The 13,139-nt window shown below is 33.1% G+C and overlaps 1 protein-coding gene across 1 annotated transcript; it reads right to left on the reverse strand.

Moving 5' to 3' along the window:
- Positions 1 to 6,913: 6,913 nt before the first annotated feature.
- Positions 6,914 to 7,510, reverse strand: LOC138327131 (neuroglobin-like). The gene has a single exon (XM_069273115.1). The coding sequence runs from the start codon at positions 7,508 to 7,510 to the stop codon at positions 6,914 to 6,916; it is 597 nt and encodes a 198-aa protein (XP_069129216.1).
- Positions 7,511 to 13,139: the final 5,629 nt, after the last annotated feature.

Genomic DNA, 13,139 nt, shown 5'->3' on the forward strand with positions numbered 1-13,139 from the left:
ATACATAACACAGACTGTGACAATATTGAGTACTAGAATGTTATATAAACATAACACAGGCTGTGACAATATTGAGTACTGGAATGTTATATACATAACACAGACTGAGACAATATTTGGTACTAGAATGTTATATATATATTACACAGACTGACAACATTGGGTACTAGGATGTTATATACACATTACACAGACTGTGACAATATTGAGTACTAGAATGTTATATACATAACTCTGACTGAGACAATGTTGGGTACTAGAATGTTATATATACATAACACAGACTGTGACAATATTGAGTACTAGAATGTTATATAAACATAACACAGACTGTGACAATATTGAGTACTAGAATGTTATATATACATAACACAGACTGTGACAATATTGAGTACTAGAATGTTATATACATACATACACAGACTGTGACAATATTGAGTACTAGAATGTTATATACATAACACAGACTGGACAATATGAGACTGAGACATGACTGACAAATTGTACTAGAAATATATACATAACACAGACTGTGACAATATTGAGTATAGAATTTATATATACATAACACAGACTGTGACAATATGAGTACTAGAATGTTATATATACATAACACAGACTGTGACAATATGAGTACTAGAATGTTATATATACATAACACAGACAGACTGAGTACTAGAAATAAATAAACAGACTGTACAATAGAGTACTAGAATGTTATATATACATAACACAGACTGTGACAATATTGAGTACTAGAATGTTATATAAATACACAGACTGTGACAATGAGTACTAGAATGTTATATACATAACACAGACTGTGACAATATTGAGTACTAGAATGTTATATATACATAACACAGACTGAGACAATATTGAGTACTAGAATGTTATATATACATAACACAGACTGAGACAATATTGAGTACTAGAATGTTATATATACATAACACAGACTGTGACAATATTGAGTACTAGAATGTTATATATACATAACACAGACTGTGACAATATTGAGTACTAGAATGTTATATATACATAACACAGACTGTGACAATATTGAGTACTAGAATGTTATATATACATAACACAGACTGAGACAATATTGAGTACTAGAATGTTATATATACATAACACAGACTGTGACAAATATGAGTACTAGAATGTTATATATACATAACACAGACTGTGACAATATTGAGTACTAGAATGTTATATACATAACACAGACTGTGACAATATTGAGTACTAGAATGTTATATACATAACACAGACTGTGACAATATTGAGTACTAGAATGTTATATATACATAACACAGACTATGACAATATTGAGTACTAGAATGTTATATATACATAACACAGACTGAGACAATATTGAGTACTAGAATGTCATATATACATAACATAGACTATGACAATATTGAGTATTAGAATGTTATATATACATAAGACAGACTGTGACAATATTGAGTACTAGAATGTTATATACATAACACAGACTGTGACAATATTGAGCACTAGAATGTTATATATACATAACACAGACTGTGACAATACTGAGTACTAGAATGTTATATATACATAACACAGACTGAGACAATACTGAGTACTAGAATGTTATATATACATAACACAGACTGACAATATTGAATACTAGAATGTTATATATACATAACACAGACTGACAATATTGAGTACTAGAATGTTATATACACATAACACAGACTGTGACAATATTGAGTGCTAGAATGTTATATACATAACACAGACTGTGACACTATTGAGTACCAGAATGTTTTATATTTAACACAGACTGTGACAATATAATATTGGGTGTTTTTACTATAAACAGACTTATTTTGATACAATCAAATTTTAGTGCATATGAGATCGTTAATCGAGTCAACACAATGATAGATTTGCACAATTACCGTAATGGTTACATAGCAATGTACAGAAAATATAATTACCACAGTCATACTCTGGTGCAGTATTTCTGGTGCAAAAATCATGAATAAAAAACTATGACACTTGTGCATTGATTACATAGACTGATTTTGTCATTCATCTGTTTGATTCAATTGTGATCTATATAAAATATTAAAAGATGGTCAATATGACATAAGACTATACAACAATTATGTGATGTGCAAGTTAGATGATATTACCTATGCTCTATTGTTTGCCATATAAATGCCATAATCTTTCCATAATGCTTTTTGATATCAGCTTTTTATACTTTGTGACTTGGTCAAGCTCATAATCAGTGTCCAGTGTGTACTGTAGCATATCCCAGTACATCACAATTTTTGGATAATTTGCAATATTAGTTCTATTACTCAGAGTGTTCTGGCTCTATTATTCTGAGTTCTGGTTATATAACTCAGATTTTACTTCTGGTTATATGATTTAGATTTCTAGTTCTATTTCTCCTTTGCCTGGGTCTCTTACTCGGTTGTCTGAGTCTATTACTCAGACGTCTTAGTTTATTACTCTGAGTTCTTGTTCTATTACTCAGAGTTCTGGTTCTATTACTTAGATTTCTGGTTCTATTACTTAGATTTCTAGTTCTATTACTCGGGAGTTCTGAGTCTATTTCTTAGATTTCTAGTTCTATTACTCAGAGTTTTGAGTCTATTACTTATTTCCTGTTCTATTTCTATAAGTACTGGTTTTATTAAGCGAAGTTTTGATTCTGTTTCTTACAGTTCTGATCTATTACTCAGATTTCTGGTTTTCTTACTTGGAGTTCTGGTTCTATTACTTAGATTTCTAGTTCTATTACTCAGATTCTGAGTCTATTACTTATTTCCTGTTCTGTTTCTCGAAGTACTGGTTCTATTACGCGAAGTTTTGATTCTGTTTCTTAGAGTTCTGATCTATTACTCAGATTTCTGGTTTTCTTACTTGGATTTCTGGTTCTATTACTCTTATGTTCTGGCTCTATTACTTAGATTTCTGGTTCTATTACTCGAAGTACTTGTTCTATATATACTAATGTTAATCAAACTGATCCAGAACACTGGTTTCAAGCAGAGAAAACAACAATTTACTAGTTATGCTCAAACTCTCCCAGATAAACTTATGCTATATTCCTTAATTAGAAATTATTTATCTGTGAATAAGATTCACATAAATGTGTTCAATATTTGATGTGACTACTTTCATTTGAACTGAAAAGTTTGACTTAATGAATATGTGATGTAAAATAAAACACATGCTGGAAGATTCTGTGTTGTATGTATATGGTATTGTATGTCTACCCTAGAAAATACAGTATTTATTTTGATGCTTGACATGGAAAGCCTAAATAGCTTGTCAGTCTTCTCAGAGAGTTACGCTTTATAACTATATATTTCAAATTTAAGGCCAAAATGTTTTGATAAAGTCAGTATGTGCCATGTTATGTGATTTTGACATCCTTAATAATTAAAAAATGAACATTTCTTTTAACCGTGTTTGTTTAACTTTCATAGGACAAAATCTTTAAATGGCTGATTCTCATGAACCAAAATCTTATGCTGCATGCTGAGATGATGGGCTACCAAGTTTGCTCAAATAAATGACCTAGACATTAATTCAGGGTCACTGAGGTCAAATAGGCCAAAATCTCTAAATGACTTCTTGTGAATAACTAAGTGACCTAGAGACTTGATATTGGGCATGCTGAGATGAAGGGCTACCAAGTTTGCTCAAATATATGACCTTGAACTTAATCCAAGTTCATCACTTACCCGTTTAATCTCAACCAAAAAGGTTCACATTTGGGATCGACAAATGAAGGCTGTCAAATAAACTTTTTAAACGACTGCTTCTCAAGAACCAAAAGGCCCAGGGCAATCATATTGGGCCTACGGCATGCTGGGATGAAGGGTTGTTCAAATAAATGACTTTGACATTTATTCAGGGTCACCGAGGTCAAACAGGCTTAAATCTTTAAACGACTTCATGTGAATAACTAAGTGGCCTAGAGACTTAATATTGGGTCTGTGACATGCTGGGATGAAGGGCTACCAAGTTTGATCAAATGAATGGCCTTAACCTTCATTCAAAGTCATGGGTCACAAATTTTAAAATATTTTAACCACTATTATCAATATCTAAGAGGTCTGTGGCATGCTTCGATGATAGGCTATCCAGTTTATTTAAATGAATGAACTTGACATTTATGCAAGGTCACAGGTAATCTAAATAGATTAAAATCTTTGACTGAATTGTTGTAAATTAAATTACAAAGAAAGTGCCGAAAGACCTGATATTGTGTTGACTGAATGATGACTATCAGGTTTGTTCAAATGAATGGCCTTGACCCTTCGTTCAAGGTCACAGTGGTTAAAAAGGTTCAGATTTTTGACCGACACTTGCACTGACCTCTTGTCAATACCAAGATGCTAAGAGACCTGATATTCGACCTGTGACATGACATACTTAGATGTAGGGCTACCACGTTTGTTCAAATGAATGACAATGACCTTTATTCTTGGTCACAGGAGTTAAATATGCTAAATCTTTGACAGGCTCTTGTCTTACTTCTAATATAAGAAACAAGTTGATCGTAGAACACAACCCTTATTTACTCAACGTTTCGGAAGGAGTTCAGAAGTACAATATCAACCGGGTTGTGACGCCACAATAACAATACTGATTCGGTATTGTTTCTAAAAAATACTACTAAAATGAAATGCTTCATATCGACTTCCGCGGGACCATGTATTTCCCAATGCGAATAGTGGATGATCAGAGCTTGTCTAGCTAATATTTAGGAATGTAGCGGCAAACAAAGGTAGCTATTATGATATCAGATTGTACATGATAGTTGGGTAATCTGCTAATATCTGATAAAAAAAACCCATAAAGTGACCTTGAATTTGGCTTTGTATTTTGTTTTCTCATCTAAATTGTAATGTTGGCCAAATTTGAAACCCTATTGTAACTAGAAAGTTTATCATCCTAGTAGGTCGTAGATGTAGATTTTACGTCAGGCTTGGTTTCCAGTATGACCGTTAGGTCAAAAACCTGTATGTAGTAGGGTTACCTTTATCTTATTTTAATATCAATTTATTATTAATTTACTATTTATTATTTGTATTTATCTGGTATTTGTATTTTTAAGTTTTATATATGCTAGTGGTAATTTGGATGTATAAATGTATATGCTATTTCTATTTGGTATATTTGAAATATCTTTGGTTTGGTATATATATTTTAAATTAGGTTTGTAGATGTAAAGTTCCTTTTCCTATGTTTGTAGATTTTATGGATGGGATATTATTTCAGTTTCTCCTTGTGTTCTATTTGTAAGTAGATGTCTACTGTTGTTTTATATAGTCTTAAACTATGCGGTTGAGCAAGGGCATGATATCAGGTGATGAGAGCTTTGGGCCACACCCAGGTAATTACTTACTAATTAGTTACTTCTTTAAGTATTAATTCTTTTTCTATAATCTAATATGTATTTGGAGCAGAGTGATATTTATAGTTTCGTGAGTATTTACATATTTATACTTGCATAAGTTCTAATTCTATTTGATAGAGTTCAGTAACTTAGATTAGGTTATTGTGAATTAATTATTTGTCATATATTTATAATTGTGATTATTCGTATGTGTAACCTTATCTTAAAGATGCTCCGCCGCCGACAGAGCATAAAATGATATTCATCAGTTGAACAATATTTAGTTTGTCTTTTGGTTTTGCGGGTATTAACTTTTCAATGGTGGTAGTTGGTAAAGTATATATTTTTGTAACCTAAAGAAAAATACTAACACAAAAATAAACCATGTCAAAATAAAGGGCCCACAACCTTACGGCTTTTTATTTTTGCTGATAAAACGAGATCGATAATTTTGTGTATGCGCAAGTTCAGACTTTACCGTTAAACGACATAAAATATACCGGCTCATGAACTTTTTCATAATGTAAAATGTAAAATTTTAGAATAACGCGGGTCGTCTTATGATTCCCGCCGTCAGTATACCGGCGTCGGTAGTTTGATTATCACAGCGCCAAGACGGTAGAAAAAGACTTTCTACTGTTTTCAATATTACGCGTAAATCTGCATATCTGCTCCTGTTTTTTGATAGTGAAAAATTACCATTTGTCAGCGGTGGAGCATCTTTAAAGGCCCACTACCTTTCCGGAGCAAAATTTAAAGGTTTCTTAAAAACATTAATAACAAAAGAAAATATATATCGATGGCTTAAGATGAGGTCAGAACACCAAACCTATGCAAAATTTCCTGTCTAATGTGCGATAACAGTGGAGATTCATTTCGCTGTTTTGCCGTCTGGCGCAGTGATAGTCAACTTCCGCGCGGCATTTAGGACGACGGCGGGAGACATAAAACGACCCGCGTTATGAAAATTAACATTTTATTTATTCTAATTAAACAGTTCTGAAGGTGATGATAAGCGTGCTAGTAACACGTATAGTTAATAACTTCTGCGATTCTACAAAATTATTGATCTCGTTTTACATTCCTATTTCAAAAATTAAAAGCCGTATCGGAAAGGTAGTGGTCCTTTAAGCCAGATGCATATAGAGTTGCGTCCCTTTATTATTTCTAATTATTGCTCAGTGTTAAGTGAAGTTTTATATCTGTTTACAGAGTGTCTATCTTCATCATTATTGCCTGTCATTGTCTGAGTGTTGAGATCGAACTGATCACGACCGGGTGTTTGCCTGTGTCATTAAATACCACTACGGTTACATATACTGCATAACCGTACCCGAGTTTCGTAAATTTTCAAATCCAATAAATATGTTAAACGATGCAAAATATGAATTACATTAAACTGCTGAATAAATATGTCCAATTGTAATGATGCAATATAAGCAGAATATCCTTGGTTTTCAGGGTATGGAATTAGCAAAGAAATCAGAAACTCTATGAACTTTGATTTTCTCTTTATTGAGGAATGTAATGACAGACTTGAGCGAAATCTGAATCCTGATTGTAGTCCTTCTGAATACCTTTGCTGTCCGCCAGTGCCTCGGCATGGCCTTCCTTGAGGTTCCCCATTATGAATTCAAATATGGTAGCCCATGCCTGACTTGTCTCGCCGGTAAAGGTTTCCCGTAATTCTTCATGCCACGTGTACATCATGGCTTCCGTAAAGGCGTTAAAATATTCGTTTTTGAAGCCAGTAAATTTGATATGATTCCTCCCCAAACCAATCAACAATGGTTTGAGTGTGGCCTCGATATCGTCAATATTGTCCACTGCTGCTCCTACCGCTTGCATGAATCTAGAGGCGTGGCCCTTGAAATTGGAATCGTGAAGCAGATCATCGCCTTCCACGTCCCTACACGGGAACAACTGTTTGACATGAGGATGGAGCTGGAAGATACGAAGGAAAACCTTGACTCCATGACCTGTGATGTCATCACACATAATCTTCCACGTTTTTTTGATAATGCGCTTTTGTTTGTCAGTAACAAAATGTTTCACATTTGCTGAAACAGTTGGTTTGTTTGCAACTTTCATAGAATGTGCACATCCCATCTTTTTCTTCTTTCCATCTGAAAGAATTTTACAAAACACTGGTAATATTTACAAAATGATAACACAATTAGGACAAATATCATCAAAACAGGCAAAATAAGATGAGCGTAGGGAGATGACACGAGATGATGCGATATCTGACTCACGAACGACAATTAAATGCGTAAAAAGTAATGACAGCTAGTTTATACAAATCAATGACAATACATACAAATTGATGACAATGTAAACACAAATTAATGATACAAATGTTACATGTTCTTAAACACTATCGGCTTTTTATTTTTAAAATGGGGAATAAAACGAAACTGATAAATACATCAATATACAAATGAACAGTTTATCAAAATAAATAAAATGTTCTTCAACGCGGAGACTCGTCTGTATGTTTACCCGCCGTCGTCCGATTAAAACGGCGCCGGTAGTTGAATATTCACTAGGCCAGACGGTTTGTTTATTTATAATCAGCGAAACTGTACTCTACCCCATTGCTTTTCCAGTATATTGTACCCCCGGTAATATCTTACATATGTGTTGGTGTTGAAAACCTCTTCTTAGGCCCAACGGTATATTTATTCTCTGATATTATTTTGATAATTATGTTTCTTTAAGAAATCTTTTGATATTTTGCTCCGGAAAAGGTAGTGGGCCTTTCAAATGACTAAAATGAAAAATAACATTGAATTTTACCTGTCCCTCCCTCATGGATCAAAACTGCAGTAAAATAATATACCATTCTATGGCCGCCTCTCTGTGGGAGGTGGGATACATCGCTAGATAATTGTTCTCCGCTGAAGAATAGATGAGTTATTTCTTCTAGAAGAGCGAAAATTAAAGTGATTCTCTGTTTAAAGAAAACCTTGTAAGAGTATATTGCCCATCGTATATCAAATCGCGTTGTTTAAAATTCGCTTGTTGGGGTACTACAATAAATAAGATTAAACACGCATCTCCGTATGCTCCTTTATAGACATTATGGAGACGTCTTGTGGAGGGATACATTTCTTTCTAGAATTGTCTCCCTGGGAGAAGAGCTTAGTTTTCTGCTGTAGGGCTTCTGTCTCACCTCGAGGAAAATTAAAACACTTGGTCCGCGCAAGTCTTCACGTGGGCCTCTTCGATGAAGAAAATAGAACTTCTTTGTCCAGGGAGACAATTTCGTGTAGCTCATGTGTGTATCCCGAGATCACTATTGGGACTTATATATTTGATTTTATTGTACCGAACAAAATCAAAAGAAAATATAAAAATCTCTGTTAAAAGAATGCCATTGAATGATAGTTTCCTTACAAACAACGTTGCTTAAATTCGTTGGGGCTACAAAAAAATAAACAACAGCGTATTTGCCCATTGTTGGTAGACTGGCTATAAACAAATTCCCTTCCCACTTAGTCCGGACGTCTCTTCTCTCCCCAGGCTGCGCTCCCGCCTTCCAATTCCGGGGAAACATATTTAACTTATTAATGTCATGTGATCAGTTTAATGCCACCTTTCAGAAAATTCTAAATATAAAGTGAGGTATAAATAAAAATGTTGAAAAATATTTCTCGACTTCCAATTCCAAATATACCTGTTCTTTAATCCCCTGTGAAAATTCTAAATGAAAAGGTATAATAACATCAAATATAACTGTTCTTCAATGATAAACTGAAAAATAACATCAATATACCTGTTCTTCAATAATAAACTGATAAATAACATCAAATATACCTGTCCCTCAATGATAAACTGATAAATAACATCACAAATATACCTGTTCTTCAATGATAAACTGACAAATAACATCACTATACCTGTCCCTCAATGATAAACTGATAAATAACATCACTATACCTGTCCCTCAATGATAAACTGATAAATAACATCACTATACCTGTCCCTCAATGATAAACTGATAAATAACATCACTATACCTGTTCTTCAATGATAAACTGATAAATAACATCAAATATACCTGTTCTTCAATGATAAACTGATAAATAACATCACTATACCTGTTCTTCAATGATAAACTGACAAATAACATCACTATACCTGTCCCTCAATGATAAACTGATAAATAACATCACTATACCTGCCCCTCAATGATAAACTGATAAATAACATCACTATACCTGTCCCTCAATGATAAACTGATAAATAACATCACTATACCTGTCCCTCAATGATAAACTGATAAATAACATCACTATACCTGTCCCTCAATGATAAACTGATATAACATCAACATATACCTGCCCCCTCAATGATAAAATGATAAATAACATCACTTTATACCTGCCCCTCAATGATAAACTGAAAATAACATCAATATACCTGCCCCTCAATGATAAATAAGTGATAAATAACATCTAAATATACCTGGCCCCTCAATGATAAACTGATAAATAACATCACTATACCTGTCCCTCAATGATAAACTGAAAAATAACATCACTATACCTGTCCCTTCAATGATAAACTGATAAATAACATCAATATACCTGCCCCTCAATGTATAAACGATAAAAAACAACAATATACCTCCCCTTCAATGATAAACTGACAAATAACATCAATATACCTGGCCCCTCAATGATAAACTCTTTAAAAATTAACATCACTAAACTATGATAAACTGATAAATAACATCACTATACCTGCCTTCAATGGATAAACTGATAATAATAACATCACTATACCCTGCCCCTCAATGATAAACTGTTAAATAACATACACTATACCTGCCCCTCAATATACGAACTGGACAAATATCATCACTTATACCTGGCCCCTCAATGATAAACTGATAAATATACATCTAAAATATACCTGCCCCTCAATGATAAACTGATAACAAGCAATAACATCAATATATCAGGCCCCTCAATGCATCAGTATATGGCCCACGTTCAATGATAAATGTACAAATAACATCAACATACCCTGTTCTTCAATGATAAACTGGAAAAATAACATCAACATTACCTGTTCTTCAATGATAAACTGAAAAATATACATCAATATACCTGTTCTTCAATGATAACTGATAAATAACATCAAATATACCTGGCCCCTCAATGATAAACTGAAAAATAACTTCAAATATACCTGTCCTCATGATAAACTGATAAATAACATCAAATATTAACCTGCCTCAATGATAAACCTTAGTACATAACACATCAAATATATCTGCCCCTAAACTGATAAAATATAAATGACATCAGTATAACCTGTCCCTCAATGATAAACTGATAAATAACATCAAATATACCTGTTCTTCAATGATAAACTGAAAAATAACATCAATATACCTTGTTCTTCAATAATAAACTGATAAATAACATCAAATATACCTGCCCCTCAATGATAAACTGAAAAATAACATCAAATATACCTGTCCCTCAATGATAAAACTGATAAATAACATCAAATATACCTGCCCCTCAATGATAAACTGATAATAACATCAAATATATCTGCCCCTCAATGATAAACTGAATAAATGACATCAGTATACCTGCCCTCAATGATAAACTGAAAATAACATCAATATAACTGTTCTATTCAATGATAAACTGAAAAATAACATCAATATACCTGTTCTCAATGATAAACTGAAAAATAACATCAATATACCTGCCCCTCAATGATAAACTGATAAATAACATCACTATACCATGCCCCTCAATGATGAACTGATAAAATAACATCACTATACCTGCCCTCAATGATAAACTGACAAATAACATCAACTATACCTGGCCCCTTCAATGATAAACTGATAAAAAACATCACTATACCTGCCCTTCAATGATAAACTGATAAATAACATCAATATACCTGCCCTTCAATGATAAACTGAAAATAACATCAATATACCTGTTCTTCAATGATAAAAATGACAAATATACCTACCTCAATGATAAATGAAAATACATCCTATGCCCTCAATGATAAACTGAAAAATAACATCACTATACCTGGCCCTTCAATGATAAACTGACAAATAACATCACTAATACCTGGCCCTTCAATGATAAACTGACAAATAACATCAATATACCTGGCCCTTCAATGATAAACTGAAAAATAACATCAATATACCTGCCCTTCAATGATAAACTGACAAATAACATCAATATACCTGCCCTTCAATGATAAACTGACAAATAAACATCAATATACCTGGCCTTCAATGATAAACTGACAAATAACATCAATATACCTGGCCCTTCAATGATAAACTGATAAAATAACATCAATATACCTGGCCCTTCAATGATAAACTGACAAATAACATCAATATACCTGGCCTTCAATGATAAACTGACAAATAACATCACTATACCTGGCCCTTCAATGATAAACTGACAAATAACATCAATATACCTTCCTTCAATGATGAACTGATAAAATATACATCAATATACCTGCCCTTCAATGATAAACTGACAAATAACATCAATATACCTGGCCCCTTCAATGATAAACTGATAAATAACATCACTATACCTGGCCCTTCAATGATAAACTGACAAATAACATCAATATACCTGGCCCTTCAATGATAAACTGATAAATAACATCAATATACCTGGCCCTTCAATGATAAACTGACAAATAACATCAATATACCTGCCCTTCAATGATAAACTGATAAATAACATCAATATACCTGGCCCTTCAATGATAAACTGATAAATAACATCAATATACCTGCCCTTCAATGATAAACTGACAAATAACATCACTATACCTGGCCCTTCAATGATAAACTGATAAATAACATCAATATACCTGCCCTTCAATGATAAACTGAAAAAATAACATCAATATACCTGGCCTTCAATGATAAACTGATAAATAACATCAATATACCTGGCCCTTCAATGATAAACTGATAAATAACATCAATATACCTGGCCCTTCAATGATGAAACTGATAAATAACATCAATATACCTGGCCCTTCAATGATAAACTGATAAATAACATCAATATACCTGCCCTTCAATGATAAACTGAAAATATAACATCAATATACCTGGCCTTCAATGATAAAGTGATCAATAACATCAATATACCTGGCCCTTCAATGATAAACTGACAAATAACATCAATATACCTGCCCCTCAATGATAAACTGATAAATAACATCAATATACCTGGCCCTTCAATGATGAACTGATAAATAACATCACTATACCTGGCCCTTCAATGATAAACTGATAAATAACATCAATATACCTGGCCCTTCAATGATAAACTGAAAAATAACATCACTATACCTGGCCCCTCAATGATAAACTGATAAATAACATCACTATACCTGGCCCTTCAATGATAAACTGATAAATAACATCACTATACCTGGCCCTTCAATGATAAACTGATAAATAACATCACTATACCTGGCCCTTCAATGATAAACTGATCAATATCATCAATATACCTGGCCCCTCAATGATAAACTGATAAATAACATCACTATACCTGGCCCTTCAATGATAAACTGATAAATAACATCACTATACCTGGCCCTTCAATGATAAACTGATAAATAACATCAATATACCTGTCCCTCAATGATAAACTGATAAATAACATCAAATATACCTGTCCCTCAATGATCAAAAACTGTCCCA

Source organism: Argopecten irradians, chromosome 7, assembly GCF_041381155.1.
Source record: "Argopecten irradians isolate NY chromosome 7, Ai_NY, whole genome shotgun sequence".
Classification (NCBI taxonomy): Eukaryota; Metazoa; Mollusca; class Bivalvia; order Pectinida; family Pectinidae; genus Argopecten; species Argopecten irradians.

What these genes read in the sequence shown, in the direction of transcription:
- LOC138327131 (XM_069273115.1), bottom strand. Translation starts at nt 7,510, where the DNA reads ATGGGATGTGCACATTCTATGAAAGTTGCAAACAAACCAACTGTTTCA.